This window comes from Magallana gigas, chromosome 6 (genome assembly GCF_963853765.1).
Source record: "Magallana gigas chromosome 6, xbMagGiga1.1, whole genome shotgun sequence".
Taxonomy (NCBI): Eukaryota; Metazoa; Mollusca; class Bivalvia; order Ostreida; family Ostreidae; genus Magallana; species Magallana gigas.
In genome coordinates, this window is record NC_088858.1 from 15045940 (window position 1) to 15064585 (window position 18646).

The 18646-nt window shown below is 32.4% G+C and overlaps 1 protein-coding gene across 1 annotated transcript; it reads left to right on the forward strand.

Moving 5' to 3' along the window:
• Window positions 1-13286: 13286 nt before the first annotated feature.
• LOC117688990 (relaxin receptor 2-like) lies at window positions 13287-18367 on the forward strand. The gene is made up of 3 exons (XM_034468451.2): window positions 13287-13352; window positions 13499-15740; window positions 16028-18367. Exons 2-3 carry the CDS (start codon window positions 13627-13629, stop codon window positions 16113-16115), a joined length of 2202 nt encoding a protein of 733 aa, XP_034324342.2. The 5' UTR covers window positions 13287-13352; window positions 13499-13626; the 3' UTR covers window positions 16116-18367.
• The last annotated feature ends 279 nt before the right edge of the window (window positions 18368-18646 follow it).

The following is an 18646-nucleotide window of genomic DNA, read 5'->3' on the forward strand; positions in this document are numbered from 1 at the left end:
AAGACATCATTTTACACCACTTCATAGTAGAGTTATAGTTGTAGTTGACTAGCATGAAGGTATATTCTATTTATAATGGTATTAATGAATGTGTTACTGTTTAAGCATCAGATTTATATAATGGTCTCTGGTAAGATAGAACTAAAACACTGATATATTAAAACTTTAGGGCCTTGTATCTATTTATCAGTGCATAATTCAATAATCATCTGCAGCTTTTAATATTTATAGTCTATTGTATCTCTATTTGTAGAGAGAAGTGGTATTCTGCAGCATTCAAATGGTTATAGTTGTTATGGTTTAATATGTATAGTTGACAACATACTTGCCTGTCATATACATTTACACGTGTTTGTGCCCTTAATATGAATTTTGCATCTTCCATCATTATGCAAACAATTGAATCTAGTTCTGTTGCTCAAGTTGTTAATGGTTCATCATGGAACCTTCATATACTTCATGGCTTAAGGTTCAGTTTCAATTTATGATCAATGTCATTAAGCTATAAATATCATCTGCTCATTTAGCTTTTTTGGCTACATATTGGGAAAGTGATTATCAGTTTAGTTGGTTCATAAAGCATCGTTGTACATACAAGTACAGGAGTTGAGCTATATTTGTATTTGATCGGCATGAAGAAGATATGTCCTATTCTTAATTGTATTGGTCAATGTCTTACTGTTTCAAGCATCATTAATATTGCAAATTTATACAATAGTTTTCTGTAAGGTTTAGCTGAAACACTGTTATTGAAACACCATATATCCTGTTTTCGGTTCCTTAAATTACAGGGATCTTCATCCCTGGGTAAAACTTCATGCTTATCATTAGCATTCAAATTTCTGTGCAACTGTGTTCTTTGCATTATTATGGAAATTTTTTGCAATGAATAATTCATTGTGTATGGTTGATTATATTCGGTTCATCCTGTAACATTGTACATACATGTGTGTTGTGAATGTTTTAGTTTGATTTCAATCTAAGGGCATTGCATGACCACCAAATATTTCATATTATCTACACCTTAAGCTCAATTGTGAGTCTCTCGAAATGTGGTTTCTTTTCACTTGATACAAATAGTATTTTAAAATAAATATGTATAATTACATTACAATTAATAGCCAAAAGCATATATAAGTTCCTTTATAATGGGTTTAACTACTTTCAATTGGTGCACAAATATCATATTTCAGTGTTGTTATTTATGTTTTTACATTGGGAAAAATAATTAATATTGAGTATTCAAGGATATTCAGATTTCAAGTTGGTGTATTTAGCATCATTACTGCGTATTTATATTAAATTCTTTAGTAAATTAAAGAAAAGACATGCCTAAACAAAGCAGAAGGGCCAGAGTCTCCATTGTGGCAAGCAGCTCGACAACAGTGTCAAGGGCGGAATGAGCGTGATCAGACTCAAATTGGTCATCCCTTCCAGGGCAGAACAATACACGCAACGGGTGATTGGACAGATTGTGAATTAAAGAAAAGACATGCCTAAACAAAACAGAAAGGCTAGAGTCTCCACTGTGACAACGTTTTAAAGAAATATTTAAAAGATATGTACGAGTGTATTGGCCCCTAATTTCCGGGGCTTTTCTCTTTTTTCTTTTTTAGTTTATTCAAAAGGTCTCACAAATACTAGCATTTTGTGTCTTCCACCCATCTAAAATTGTTATTCATTTTTTAGATACAAATGATTGAATATTTTAGGGGCTAGCCCTCTATATCCCTAATGGGGACAAGCATTGGTCTTTGGATTAATGGAATCTATTAGAATCACCAATGCAAACATTTTCTCTTCTACAATGTCTAACAAATTATGTCTCCTTCTCTAGATATATTGCGTCAAAGTTTAAGTATTTTGGCCCGTAAAAACCCCTAATTACGTAAAAAATGGGCGTGGCAATAATTTTTTTTCTGATAAATATTGATGCTATCAACAACTTTGCTTCTATAATGCATTACAAAATCTTTATCATTTTTAAGTTGTTATTCGTTATGGAGTTGACGAGTGTCTTGGCCCCTAAATAAAGGGAGCAGCCCCTTATTCTTGATTTCGTTGGAAAGAACTTATGATTATCTACCACTTTTGTTAAATATGTCTTAACAAATTATCAACTGATAAAAAGATACAAATCAGAACGTATGAAAATTTTGAATGAAAATTCGTACCAAATTTTCGTGCCTAGGCGAGCTCCAAGAAATAGCACCACTGGCGTAAAACAAAATAATAGTGCACAACTTCAAACTATAGACTACCTATCCTGAAAATGTCATTGTCATATCTTTGATAGTTTCTGGGATCAGCTCTGCACAAAATAGGTCGTAAAAAGTACAAAAATGCCGATAAAGCGGTACCGGAAGTGACGACAGGAAAAATCTAAAAAATGTTTTAAGTTTACATTAAGTGTCATCTTCTGTGAAAAAATGGTCGAAATCGGTCTATTGGTTTTCGAGAAATCGCGTGCACAAAATTTGTGGAAAAAAATAATAATAACTAGATACGACCTCGTTACGAGTAACGAGTAGGTCTTCCGTCCGATTTTTTTTTTTTTAAGTTTAAATGATACCATGGAATATCGATACAATTTCAAAATAACCCCCCCCCCCAAATTTGAAGATAAAGAAAAAAACCCTAATTACGTCAAACATGGGCCTGACGATGACTTTTTCAAACCGATAATGTAGAGATCAACAACTTTGATTTTATAATGCATAACAAAATATTTATCGTTTTCAAATTATTCGTAATAGATTTGACGAGTCTATTGGTCCCTAATTTTTCTTGATTTTATTGGATAGAACTTTTGATTCTCTACTACTTTTGTTCTATATGTTTTAACAAAATATCAACTGATAAAAAGATACTTATCAAAACATATGAAACTTTTGATTCGAAATCTGTACCCCATTTTCGTGCCTCAGCGAGCTCCAAGGAATAGCGCCACTGGTGCAAAACAACAAAATAGTGCACAACTTCAAACCATGCTCTACCTATCCTGAAAATTTCAAAGTCATATCTCTTATAGTTTCTGAGATCAGCTCTGCACAAAATTAGTCGTAAAAAATTACAAAATCGACCGTAAATCCGGACCGGAAGTGACGACGACAAAAAATTCAAAAACATATCAAATTCAGATAATTTCCCATCATCTGTGAAAAAAATTGTTCAGATCGGTTGAGTAGTTTTCGAGAAATCGCGTGCACAAAATTTGGAAAAAAAAAATAATAATAAACAGTACGAAAACAATAAGGTCTTCCGTTGGAAACGGATTACCTTAATAAGGTAAAATATTGAAATCACGCGTTCTTCGTTTTCTCGCACAGTTTAAAAGTGAAGCTTTCCATATTTCATCTATATAATGATTAACGTTATGCGCAGACCTAGAAAGGGTCTTGGGAATAAAACTGCCAAAAATTAAGGGTTTTAGAGGGGGCTTACCCCCCCCCCCCCCCAAAAAAAAAAAAAAAAAAATTAAAAAAAAAAATTAAAAAAAAATTGTAACTTTTATACTATTCATCTGATTTTTAAAATCTTTTCGGTTTATTGTACAGAGGAGAGAATACAATTTAAAAAATGTGGTCCGGGGGTTACTTTTTGACACCTTTTAGGAGTTTAAGGCGACTAAAAATGACTATTGAATCTTCAGCTGCCGTGTATGGCTTGATCTGTAGGGGAAACATTTGAAACTCCCGATCCTCTCACTCAATTTTAAATAAAAACTCATGTAAATGTACATCGGACCTCATTCTTATTGTCGGCCAAATCTTAAGCAGAATGAACAATTTATAATTAAAATCCTGAAATCAAACAGCACGTACATGTATTGATTGTACGGGGAATCAAAATGTACACAGTGCACGGGATGTAAGCAAACGTATAACTATTCAGATGCATGTATATTTTTTGTATTTTGTTAAATCAGAAAAGATATGCATTATTTCTGAATGTTGAAACTGTGAAAATTACAGTCATCGATTTTATACTGAATAAATTTACATGTTACGTGTTTCGTCATTTCTTCATTTATCAAGCATAATTATATCAATCCCATTTAATTCAAACAGTAGATTATCCTTGTAAACGACGTGAAAAAAACTTTTAAAGCAGAAATACATGTGCAGAATGCATAACTAATTGTTTATCGACATCCTTGCGTTGGTGTAAACTGAACCCGCGATTTCTACTTTCGGTTTGCTTTCCGATCGCAGCTTTTGAAACTGACATGTTCCCCACTGTTCAATCAATTACTAACATTATTTAGACCTGACCTTTCTATTTATGTCCTTACCGTGGCATTAACACACTCTCACGTCCATGAATTAAGTGGTTTTGATTGCACTCTCTGCATGGTCAATGAAATTCGTACGCGCGAACCCAAAGGTGCGTTCTAATCCCACCTCAGACAACATTATTCAACTTATTGTCTACCACTCTTAAACGCCATGCACATAACGATTTTTGTAGAAGATTGTGCAGGATTTGGTATCACTAGATACGACCTCGTTACGAGTAACGAGTAGGTCTTCCGTCCGATTTTTTTTTTTTTTAGATAAAATGATACCATGATATATCGATACAATTTCAAAATTACCCCCCCCCCCCCCAAAAAAAAAAAATTTGAAGATAAAGAATAAAAACCCTAATTACGTCAGACATGGGCCTGACGATGACTCTTTCAAACCGATAGTGTAGAGATCAACAACTTTGATTTTTATAATGCATAACAAAATATTTATCGTTTTCAAGTTATTCGTAATAGAATTTACGAGTCTCTTGGTCCCTAATTAAAGGGGCCAGCCCCTTTTTCTTGATTTTATTGGATAGAACTTTTGATTCTCTACTACTTTTGTTCTATATGTCTTGTCAAAATATCAACGGATAAAAAGATACTGATCAAAACATATGGAAATTTTGATTCGAAATCTGTACCCCATTTTTGTGCCTAAGCGAGCTCCAAGGAATAGCGCCACTGGTGCAAAACAACAAAATAGTGCACAACTTCAAACCATGCTCTACTTATCCTGAAAATTTCAAAGTCATATCTCTTATAGTTTCTGAGATCAACTCTGCACAAAATTGGTCGTAAAAAATTACAAAATCGACCGTAAATCCGGACCGGAAGTGACGACGACAAAAAATTCAAAAACATATCAAATTCAGATAATTTCCCATCATCTGTGAAAAAATTGTTCAGATCGGTTGAGTAGTTTTTGAGAAATCGCGTGCACAAAATTTGGGAAAAAAAAATAATAAACAGTACGAAAACAATAAGGTCTTCCATTGGAAACGGAAGACCCTAATTAACAGTACGAAAACAATAAGGTCCTCTGTTGGAAACGGAAGACCTTTATAAGAAATCGTACGAAAACTATAAGGTCTTCCTTTGGAAACGGAAGACCTTAATAAGAAGAAACAGTACGAAAACTATAAGGTCTTCCGTTGGAAACGGAAGACCTTAATTATTGCTCAGCTTAGAGTCAGAGCAGATACAGGGATGCAAGGACCCTTCAAGTATCAATTTCCCTACCTGGCACCTATGTCAACCACCAAGGCTCCAAGATCTTAAGCAGTGGCAATAAAAACCCAGAAACTATAGGTATTTACAATACAACACTTGGTATCATTACCTACGGTTTTCAATGTAATTTGTTTTAAATTAAGGGACTTAAAATTTCATCAGATTATTAAAAACAACCAATTTTAGTTCATTTAACAATAGACTGCAGCATTTGATATTTACTAGTCTTTTTACATTGCAATATAACTAATCCCTTTTACGCTGAATAAATATACCTACAACATCTGTTCAATGTTAAAACAATTTAGTTTTTACATGGACTATACGTCTTATGATTCAAAATTGTGTGAGGTGCACAAAAGAATGATGTTTGACTGGTACATGTAAATCGTTAATGGTATTTGTGCCGCTTTGTTTTTGTTTTTTTGAGGGGGGGGGGGGTTCTTAAAGAGCCTTTTTACTATTGCACAGAATCCAGGTGCTATCTGTGTCAACAATTCATTACCTTCAGTCTACGTAGACAAAGCTTATCAATAGCTGATTTTTTAATTTTTTTCTTTAATATATACACAATGCTTTCCTTTAATGTAAAGTATATAGAAAGCTGGATAGAGGTCAACAAGGTTTGCTCTATTCTGAAAGCCTGTGTCATTAAGTAAATGTACATTCTTTGAAAAACGTCAATAAAACTTACTCTGTATTCTATTCTGTTATATTCCATTGAAGTATTTTTAATTTTTGTTGTTTGTTTTGTTGAAGGTTTGATAGAGGTCAACAAGGCTTGCTCTGTTTGTGTCACTAAGAATTATATACTGTACACAAGTTTTGCTCTGTAGTTAAGTTCTAGACAGGTATCATTTTATTGGCTAATTGTTCGATGTATTATTCGATAAAGGTTAACAAGACCAAATATTTATTAAGTTTATGCATGTTTGTATTGGTTAATAGTGGTCAACAAGGGATTCTTTATCGATTTTTTGTTTTATAAGCAAAATATTTTAAGAACTATACATAGTTTCTAATAGAGGTCAACAAGGCTTCCTCTGTCATAATGTTTATAGGGTCATGCCAGAAACTTTACAATCATTTAAATTTTTTGCATGAATTATTTGGTTGTATATTATCATAACTCATTGGTCAAAGTATTCCGCTTGTGAACCGCATATCACAATCCACCTGGATATTTCGTTCATATTTCACTGAGTTGCATATACATGTAATAATTTAAAAATAAATCCCCTCACATATTTGACTTATTATACCTGTACATGTACTTCTTATCCATCATGGTATTTATCATAGTCAAATAATTTTCTGCTAGTTTTAGAAACTATGAATATTTTACAATTCTTCCAATGAGTCCTCGGGTGGGGTCCTTCCAGTCCAAGGTCTTTCAGTTGTGGCGGTTTTTAACCCCACCTTTGCAAATTAATTTGTCATTTATTCAATGATTTTTTCTTCTTTAATTCATTGTTTTCAATTTAAACAATACAATTTGGGTTCATTATATAAACGACCTTTAACGCAATCTGTTGTTCTATTTCATTGCAAATGAATTTGGACTCATTGGAAGATTTTTGATTCAGTTACTTGTATTGAGTAAATTATTTGTAGCAACAAAACTCAAAATTGGTCAAAAAGTGGAAATGCTTATGTATTATATTTATGGAAAAATTTGGTTGACAAAAACTAATTCTATTGTAAATAAAATCATTTTTGGTAACGAAGTTTGTAATAATATACTTGTGTGTGTTTTATTGATATCTCTTTGTTAGTCAAGCTTGTACAATAATGTTTGTTTGCATGTAATAAGAATGCTCGGTCATTAACAACCATGTCAAAATACTTTGTCATGTTACAGATGGTAATTTGCATCTGTGCACAGCAGGGTCACTGGGGGGGGGGGGGGGTAGGTTTCAAGGTTGTTAAACATAATAGATCAATTAACATGTCCAGCATCCAATCATCTTTTGTAATAAATTATTGTCTTTTCAGAACTTGACACATGTAAATTCTCTCATTCTTATTTTCTTTGATTTTGCTGATGGATGTATTTGTCCATGAACTTTGTTTTACCCACCCACCTACACCCTTTACATATGCACGCACATTATATCATAGTCAAATGTTGTTCTAACTTTCATTGAGTATTTGAATTATTATAAGTAGGCGGTTTTTAACCCGACCTTTGAAAAGTAATTTGTCATTTATTCTGGCTTTCATTGAGTATTTGAATTATTGTGAGTTGGCGTTTTTTAACCCCACCTTTGCAAATTAAATTGTCATTTATTCAATGATTTGTTTCTTCTTCAATTTATTGTTTTCAATTTAAACAATACAAATTAGGTTCATTGAATAAACGACCTTTAACGCATTCTGTTGGTCTATTTTATTGCAAATGAATTTTGACTCATTGGAAGATTTTTGATTCAGTAACTTGTATTGGGTAAATTACTTGTAGCAACAAAGCTCAAAATTGGGCAAAATTAATAAAGTGCTTCTCTTGGAAATGCTTATGTATTATATTTATGGAAAAATTTGGTTGACAAAAATGTATTATCGCTATTGTTAAGAAAAAAGTACAGTGGAAAAACATCTTGATTTGTAGCCATTTGTTTACGTTGATTTTGAATTAAAATCAATTTAAAGGGTGGGCCTTAGTAAAATAAAGCGATATGCCTGTCAATACATTGCAGTCTCAGGCTCATTGAGAGGGGTGGGGGGCTAGACCTTATCAGAAATCTTGACAAGCAAAAAAAAAGATTTTGAGTACGGCTATTTCTAACTTTGCAAAACAAAAAGTGGGAGGGGGCCCCTCCACTCAGTTCCAACGCCTATGCATTGCTTATACATGTAATAGCTCTTTAACATATCACATGACAACATTTTTCATTTGAGTGTACTCATCGATCAAGTAAGTAAGGTTATAAAACGTCGCACGAGTTCATATGGCACAATATCCTTTGAACACCCATATAAAGCCATTGTTGCTCAGGTGAGCGATGTGACCCCATGGGCCTCTTGTTTGTAGCATATGATGTGACATATTGAACATATCTCAGAGCTGTGTAATTGATTCTTAAATAAACATATCTCAGAACTGTATAATCGATTCTTTAATAATCTAATTACAGTCCCTGACAATTAAACCCTGATAAGGATAACCATTCATTGAAGAATATGTACATTGTAACAAAATGAATGCCTTGGGCGCGCATAAAACACCCTCGTCAAGCCGTTTAAAGTCAAGATCTAGTAAATGAAAGGTGCCTACAGGTTTATGAAATTCAAGATATAAATTTTCTTAATGATGCTTTAATACAATATCTTTGTTTCATAGGATGTACCGGGGCTTTAATTTTTGGTTAACACAATAAAAAATCAAATTTTAAACAATCATTGTCTATGAAATATGAAGGATAAAAGTAACAAATACTGTTCATTTTTGAATAATGAAATATATCTAGAATGCCTACAGTCTCTCCAAAAACGACATTGCACAAGCGCTTGATCTCCTCTTTCAATTGATGTCAAATTGAATATAGGTATCGGGATTAAATATAGAATGTCAATATATTGTTTTATTTTCTACCTAATTCCTTTTAAGGCGTAAAATACGGGAAAAGGTTCATCAAATCAATTATGTCATGCTATAGAATCATTTACTAGATCTTGACCTTAAAAACCGTTTCTAACCTGTAATAAATAAAACTTTATTCATTATTGTTTCAAAGACTGAAAAAACGTATAGCAAACGCAAAATATGTTTATATATCGTAGATAAACTCAAAGAGCGGCTCGTTCTTTTCAAACAATATTGAAATTGATAAACTGATCATTGTAATTTGTATATGATTATGGAACGCCATATCTGCCTTAAGGTCAATTTCATATTATATGAATTGATATATTTTTATATGCAATAGTTATATCATTATACTATGCAGTGCTAACATCATTATATGCAGTGCTAACATCATTATATGCAGTGCTAACATCATTATTTACCTTTATCTTGCCATTATATTATTATGTGCAGTAGTTTATTCATTATATGCTATGAATAAATCTTTATATGATATGATAAACTCATTTCATACAGAGCTAAACTCATAATGAACTATTGTTGAATCGTTATGTTATATGGTACACTCTTCATGTGCAGTTGCAAAATCCTTTTATGCAGTGCAACTTCTTGACATTAGGTGATAAGTTCATTATAAGCAGTACTAACATCATGTTATGGTGTATTAAAACCATTATGCATGGTGGTAAAACCTTTATGTATTGTGGTGAAAGCTTTACATGCAATTGTAAATCCTTTATATGATGTGACAATTTTATAATATGCCGTTGTTGAATCATTATATTATGAGGTTAGTTCTTTACATGATGTGATCATTTCATTATATGGAGTGGTAACTTCTTTATATGCAGTCGTAACTCTTTATGATGAGGTTGTAAACTGGTTCTCGCTGAAAAGTTATAACGGGGAGGAGGTCCAGTTTTATTTTTAAAAAGATGCCGCGTTCATTGTGACGATGCACATTTCCTGGTCAACTTGTCGTTTGTTTTGAAGAGAGAGAGAGAGAGAGAGAGAGAGAGAGAGAGATTCTCTGTTCTTGATACATCGATGTGTGATAAATCGAATGAATTTTTAGTACAGTACGCGTTTAATTTTAAAAGTGAAATAAATTTCAAAAAATGATTGTACTTTGTAGAAATTTAATACCCCCCTCTGCTTCTAGATCCGCGCATACAGTTAGGAAGATCACTTTATGTATCTTGATATTAACATAGAACAATTTGATTTCTACTTGCTATCGTGTTTTAAATATATATGTAATTCTTTGGAGCTTTTTATATTAATTAATCTAATTCTGTCTCTTCAAAAACGTTTAAATTGAGGAGTTACTTTCTTCTTGATTGTTATTTAAAATAATTTTAATAGCATCCATATAAACCGTGGTGCTTGGAACAAACTTATCCGTATTTTGCTGATTCATACATTATTGCACGGCTTGCTTTTAACGATGTCGAACAATATGTATATATATACTGAAAACGACATATTTTACAAAAAAATACATTGACTTTATCGATTAATGCGTTACTTCTTCGTTCAGCAGCAAATGTTTACAATTTATGTGAACAAAGTCGGTAACGTTGAAAAAATCAGCACACATGTAAAATATTACAATGACAAGCGTTTTCAAACTTATTTATCCCGACATCATTTATTTTCAAAACCATCGGAATAGGGGTATTACCTTTTCAAAAATTAATTTAAAAAATACCAAGCAGTTAGTCTCGGTGATTATTCGGACATCCTGCTTAACCACTCGGCTATACTAGACACGATGAAGTTTGCTAAGATTTAAAACACCGTTTATAACTTCGGGTTTTTTTTTTCGAGGTTTAATCTTTAAAAATATGCCTCTTTGAAACAAAAATCGGATATGCCATGAAACCAGTCACATTTTTCAGAGAAACCATTTTACAATTTGTTTGATGCATGGGGGTCTTGAACGGGAGTGGTGGTGGGTCGCGGGGAGGACCCCGCCCCAGAAAAATTCAAATTTAAATTTCCATGAAATTACCAAAATTTTGCCTCGGACCCACCTCCCCTCACCCCATTGGCAAACTTCAGTATTCATCGCGCACCCCCCCCCCCCGAAAATTTGTTATTGATCCGCGTTTAAAATGGTCCTATAAAAATGATGTGAAGATATCTCCAAAAGCTTTATGGAAAATAGCACAGGAACTGCAACACCTTCTTTGTAGGATTTAAAATACAAAAATACATGCCCGATGAGCTTAAATTTTATACAGTGGATGAAACAATCATAAAAAGAGGTTAAGACCAACCAATCTCTTTAATATTTCTTAAAAATCAAATTGATTTTAAGAAAAATGAAAAATAATTTTTATTTATGTCTATGAATAAAAATCTGTCTATTCCTTTTGTGTTGGAGGCATTAATCAGCGAGGAGTAGCATCTACCTGGTACATTGAAACAAAGGTCTTTCAACATTTTAAAAAGCTTGTTTCATTCTTTGTAATTTCTTTTACTTAAAAGCATACTCTACTAATAATACATTCGAATTTTCACACAAAATGGGTTCAATGATTGATATTATGATATCGATGTTAAAGGACAGATAAACTCTCTCTCTCCCCCCCCCCTCTCTCTCGCTCTCTCTCTCTCTCTCTCTCTTTTAAAAACAAACGACAAGTTGACCAGCAGGAAATGTGCATCGTCACAATGAACGCGGCATCTTTTTAAAAATAAAACTGGACCTCTTCCCCATTAAAACTTTTCAGCGAGAACCAGTTTACAACCTCATCATAAAGAGTTACGACTGCATATAAAGAAGTTACCACTCCATATAATGATACGATCACATCATGTGAAGAACTGACCTCATAATATAATGACTCAACAACGGCATATTATAAAATTGTCACATCATATAAAGGATTTACAATTGCATGTAAAGCTTTCACCACAATACATAAAGGTTTTACCACCATGCATAATGGTTTTAATACACCATAACATGATGTTAGTACTGCATATAATGAACTTATCACCTACATGTACTGTCAAGAAGTTGCATTGCATAAAAGGATTTTGCAACCGCACATGAAGAGTGTACCATATAACATAACGATTCAACAATAGTTTATTATGAGTTTAGCTCTGTATGAAATGAGTTTATCATATCATATAAAGATTTATTCATAGCATATAATGAATAAACTACTGCACATAATGATCTTACGACATAACGTAATGATGTTACCACTTCATATAAAGATTTTACCCCTGAATATAATGGTGAAATAATAGTATATAATGATGTTAGCACTGCATATAATGATGTTAGCACTGCATATAATGATGTTACCATTGCATGTAATGATGTTACCACTGCATATAATGATATTACTATTGCATATAAATGAAATACCAGTTCATATAATATGAAATTGACCTTAAGGCAGCTATGGCGTTCCATATATGATTCTTGGGTAAAATTAAGTGACAAGATGTTTCATATTTACTAAAAACTAACTCTTTCTGGACACTTTAGTTATCTTAAACTCCTTTAATAATCTGTTTTGTCAAGAGTTTCAAAATGCCAATTTTTCAAAAAGCAGTTATACATACATAGCATACATACACTGATTAAACATTTTGTTGTAACGTCTAATTTTTTTTTTTTTAGATGTATTTAAACAGATACTTATTTAAACAAAATCAATACTATATGCTTAAATCTATTTCTATATTTATTACAGAAAAAATAGTTCTTTCTGCCAGATACACTCCCTCGCAATACGGCTTCTGGTTTCCAAACAGATATGGTATTGAAAATAGAGCTGTGTTGTATAGTACTCCGCAACCTCCTTCACCAGACTTTGGTTGTGTAACAATTTCTTACGCAGGAAAGGGTGTCCGTTTACAACTTTATGTAACCCGAGGAACATTATATACAAACAGTATAAACGTTTTCAGAAGCGAACTTGATAACACAATGTTTACCACCACAAGTGTTCAGACACCGATGGATATTCCATACATGGTAAACATTTTAATTGTGTTAACTTTGATGTGGACAAACAAAAATATTTTGTTTATCTTAAAGTAACTTTAATTTATCTTTGTAAATCATTTTTTTTAATTTTCATGCCATTGTGGTTGAATTTTTCAAAAATACCGAAAAACATTATTTTCAGGTCATTTTAGTTGGATCTTTCAAAAAATTCCAATCTGGAGAAATACAAATCGGAAACATAAGTTATGAAAAAGGCATTTGTGCAGGTAGCTAACTAGATTTCGTTTTTGTGTTTTAAATATAAAAAAATATAATGTGTGTGAACGGAACTTTTCACGACCGATCATTTTCATAAGAGAAGCTAGTATTCAGTTATGAAATGTTATATTTTGAATATATATATTTTTTTAAGATAAAGACGATGACCTGTGTAACATTTCACAGTTTAGATGTAATGATGGAAGATGTATTACAGTCGATCAATTATGTAATGGAATTACCAATTGTCCATTTAAAGAGGATGAGGACGAATCGACGTGTATGTTTATCAACAACACAGCGTGCTTAAAGGATACCGATGGCTGTCAAACACCTTGTCCTTCCCACTGCCGATGCGATGGCATCGCTTTCAAATGCAATTCACCGGAAAATCTCAGGAATGAAGTCAAAGTTCTTGATTTAAGCTTAAATTCCATTAACACGAGTAATTTGAAACAATTCAACTTCCTCGTACACTTAAACATATCAAGGTGTTCAATAATTCAATCATCACTTGCAGTTTTATCAAATAAGACCTTCCTTCAAAACTTGGACCTCTCATATAATAATATTATAGATCTAGATTCGGGAGCATTTTCTGGGTTGTCAAGCTTGATGTACCTAAATATCTCAAATAATCAAATCAGAAGTCTTCAAATGAATTTCATTTCAAACACTCCAAAGTTAATACATTTGATTATAAATAATAATTGCATAGAGGATATAGTAGCAGATTTAGACCCATACAACCAACAATTGTCAAATCTAAAAGTTTTAGATTTACGAAATAACAATTTAAAAACTATTGATCCAACTTCACTTTATTCGATAATAGATGGGTTGGTAGAATTAGATGTAAGCTTTAATGCAATCAAAATTATTCCTTATTATATGTTCCAGAGTTACGATAGAATGAAAATATTAAATTTACAACAAAATTTGATATCAAATTTAAATAGATTTTCATTTTTAACATTAAATACACTGCTTGAATTAGATCTAAGTTACAATTCAATCCAGAATATCAGGGAATACATGTTTAAGGGATTGAAGAAATTGAAAGTATTAAATTTACGAAATAATTCAATTTCAATGCTAGATGGGTATACATTTTCAGATTTATTGATGCTCGGTGAATTAGATATAAGTTATAATTCAATTTTTGAAATAACTCATAACATTTTCGAAGGTTTAGATGGTTTAAGAATATTAAATTTACACAATAACATGCTAACAATATTAAATGAATCAACTTTTTCAAATTTGAAGTCGTTGCATTCACTTGATCTTGCCTGTAATCGGATACAATTAATCCATAAAAAGGCATTTGAAGGTCTCGTGTCGCTTAAAAAGTTAAATCTCACAGGAAACAGAATCAAAGCTCTTGCTTCATCAAGATTTGTTGCTCTAGTCAAACTTGAGATTTTTGACTTATCGGAAAACAATTTGGAAATTTTGGACCACTCAACATTTCAAGGACTTCATGCTGTAAAGTATTTATATATTCATAGCAACAAACTAACAGTTTTCAGAACAATGTTCCACGGTCTTTCGAATCTAGAATGGTTGCGGACAGATTCCTATATTATTTGTTGCGCAAAACCCTCTACTGTATCTTCAAATAACTGCATAGCGCCACGAGATAGTATATCCTCCTGTGAACAACTGATAAGTGTTGGTTTTCTTTCACAGATGATATGGTACATGGCACTGTTTTCCGTGATTGGAAACGCATTTGTGATATACTTTCGCAACTGTGGGGGAATCGAAGAAAGCAATTCGCATTGTGTGTTTGTCTTGCATTTGAGCATTTCTGATTTTCTTATGGGGCTATATTTGTTCATCATAGCAATTGCCAATCTAAAGTATCAAAACATCTATGGATTTAATGATAGTGAATGGCGATATAGCACGACTTGCATCATAGCAGGATTGTTAGCAACAACCTCTAGTGAGGCATCAGTGATGTTTATTTTTCTTATTACCATGGAAAGGTTTATCGTATTAAAATATCCATTTTCTGCGGGAGTTTTCAAGAACAGAATATCAGTCGTTTTAATTACAATAATAGCTTGGTTGATTGCCATTGCGCTTTCAGCTGTCCCTTTGTGCGTCTACCAAGACTTCTATAGCAGATCAACAGTGTGCATATCGCTACCTTTAACAACAGAGAGGGTATCCGGTTGGGAATATTCAACCCTTTTGTTCATTGGATTCAATTTGCTAATATTTTTAGCTGTTGTGGTTGGACAACTCCTGATTTATATACATGTCAAAAGGATGGGGGAAAAGATTAACAACGACAATACAAAGCGGGAGATGAAAGTCGATCTTAAGATCTCTGTCGTATGTTGTTGTATCAGACACTTTCTCCTGGATTCCTATTATCCTCATTGGTAAGAACAGTTTTTTAATATTTATTAATCAAACACAATTTGCTTATTTCGTACTTTAGTTACCAAAGACCGATAAGTAAATGTTACTTAAAAAATTCCTTGATTTAAAAAAGAAAAGTATTTTTGCGTACCACGTTCTGCGCTGAGAAGCTAACTTTCATTTTTTGTTCCCATCCCAGCCTCTTGCCATCATGAATTCGGCGCATTCGTTGCCCTTATTATAACTAAAATGATAAATACATTATCGAAACGTGATTATAATTCTGATTTTTTAAATGTTATTTCAGGGCTTATGGCTTATGGAGGAGTTGGAGTTTCCCCGGACATCTACGCCTGGGTTATTGTGGTCGTCCTTCCAATAAACTCGGCACTTAATCCTTTTATATACACATTTAGCATGATATACAGACAGAAAACTAGAAGAAGAAAAATACCCAGATCTAGTTGCCCAACAAAATGAGATGTAACTTTATTGGTTGTTCCTAGTATAATGCTGATAAAACATTGTATGGAAAACAACATCGGCGTTCCTAACTGATTAAGTAAACACTACCATCATTTTATACAGTTAGAAAGATCTTCTACTCGCCTTCATTTTTGTCACACGTTCACGGCCGATAATATGTTTTTTTTTATCTGCAACATTCTCAAACGATTACATGTATATTTATAAAGAGTCTCAATTGCAGATGATCAGATAGTATATCAAATATTATGTTTTATAAGCATACATGTATATCAGAATTTGTCAAATCAATTTACTTTTAGCAAACATTATGGCCCATACATATATGAACATGTATTGCATCATTAGTAGCAAGAAAAACTATGTTTTATTAATCAAATACACAGAAGTTTACTTCAGAATGGTGGAAGCTTAAAAGCCCATCAAATAAAAAAGGCGAGGGAAATAACCAGATGGCAATTTATTGCTGCAAAAGTAATCGCAGTTTCCAATGGAAGCTATGCTAAAATCTGGTCATCTGTATTTGTCTTCAAAAAAGAAGCTATCGTTTGTAAATGCTAAAGACCAGGTGATTATTGCGATTACAAAGTTGGAAGTTTCAACCGCCTCAAGCAAAACGTGTGAACTTTGGGGCCGTCTATAGACATCGGCTAATGACGCCGACCCATTTTTAATAAGAGACAAAGACTGTACTTAGAAACAGGACGGCTGCAAAGAATAATTATTTGGAATAATGTTAGAGTTAAATGAGGATCGTGATATAACCAGTCTTTATTTTTGAATTTAACAAAATACTTTTCATTGTTGTTGTTATTATCATCACGATAAGCTTACCTGCGCCGAAGGCTTATGTGAGCTTTTCTATTTCTTTGTCCTCTTTAAAGTTGTTTTCGTCTTTCCTTCTTCTCCTCCAGAACCACTGAGCCAATTTTAACCAAACGTGAAAAAAAGTAGCCTAACGAGAAGTCAGGTCCTTGCGAAATAATAATACAATAACATAATTGCGAAAAAAGTGAAAATAATTTGGAGCAGTTTAGAAATATTCTTTCAAAACAATAAAACCTGTCATATCCAAACTTTATTTTTAGCTTTCAGATATATGGTAGATTCACATCATGTCGCTTCTGCTCGTGCGCAAATTGTAAAAGGGTCTTTCTGTAACTGTATGACGGTGACTTTTTACTGTCGGTGTTCAGCTTTAAAGTGTACGGTGAGCCCAAAAGAATATTTTGTTTTAACAAGTTGGATTTAATGATGTTGTAATTATTTTTTTCTCAAATGAATACAACATAGATCGTCCATTAAAAGTTTAGAGCGCAATTTGGATCTGTTTAAAGTAAAGACTACATTCAATAAAGTCGAAAGATAGTACAGTTTGTTATTCAGAACTATCATTAAAACATGAAATCTTGTATACAAATAATTGTTTAGATATCAAGTAACACGTATTTTCATTAGGAATACTGTCCAATAGTTTTAAGTGCTTATGTGATAAGCATATTTTTTTAAAGATGATCCATACTAGATGTGTTTGAAGGTGCTTTGATGTTAAATACGAAATCCTTAAAATTAAGTAAATAAATTTCAGACACAACGAAGTGGTCTGTTTAAATAATATGTATGACTTTAACCAATTTAGTACGAACTTGAATTATTTTTCCCAAACGTTCAAATGTTGGAATACAAAATGATTATTTTGATGTGTAGTGGGTCATCTCTCCACGGTTTTGTTTTGTTTTGTTTTTTGATTGGTTTCATTTCCATTAGACTTGTTTAATACTATGAGAATAAACACTCTATAAAAAAGGCCTTGAAGTTCTAAAAAATGACACTACATGTATTTGGAAGTTTTGATACGTATACGTCTGTTTGAGTCAACATATTCCAAGTATTGCACATATTTAAAGGTTAAAAATTGATGATATGTTAAATAAATGTTGTTTTGAATAATTTTTTGTAAAGATTTCAGATTCATTGATATTTACATTTTTTAGTATCTTATCCGTCCGTGTATAGACATTTTACACGCTTTATCCACCCATCTTGTTCATTTTTTTAATGTTCAGCGATTTTAAAAGTGATCTGGGCGGTTTTAACATTGTCTTCAATTTAAAATAAAAACTTACATTTCTTTTTCTTTTTGTCCACGAATATATGCTTTAGTGTTACTTCAATCATGGTGTTTTATAATTACATGTACCTTTGATATTGTCATTTTTTTTTAATAGTGTAAATTTCACAGGAGAGGTTTTAAGTTTACAAAACTTGTGCCCGATCCTATTGTTTACCATCTTAACAATAAAATATGTTCAATTCAAACCATGTTCTGATTTTTTTGGCTATTAAATGCAGTATAAAACAGGCACTTAGCATCTCGAAGCAATTAATTTTGTTAAATTTAGATATAAAAATTATCATGGAGTTGCCCCCCCCCCTTTTT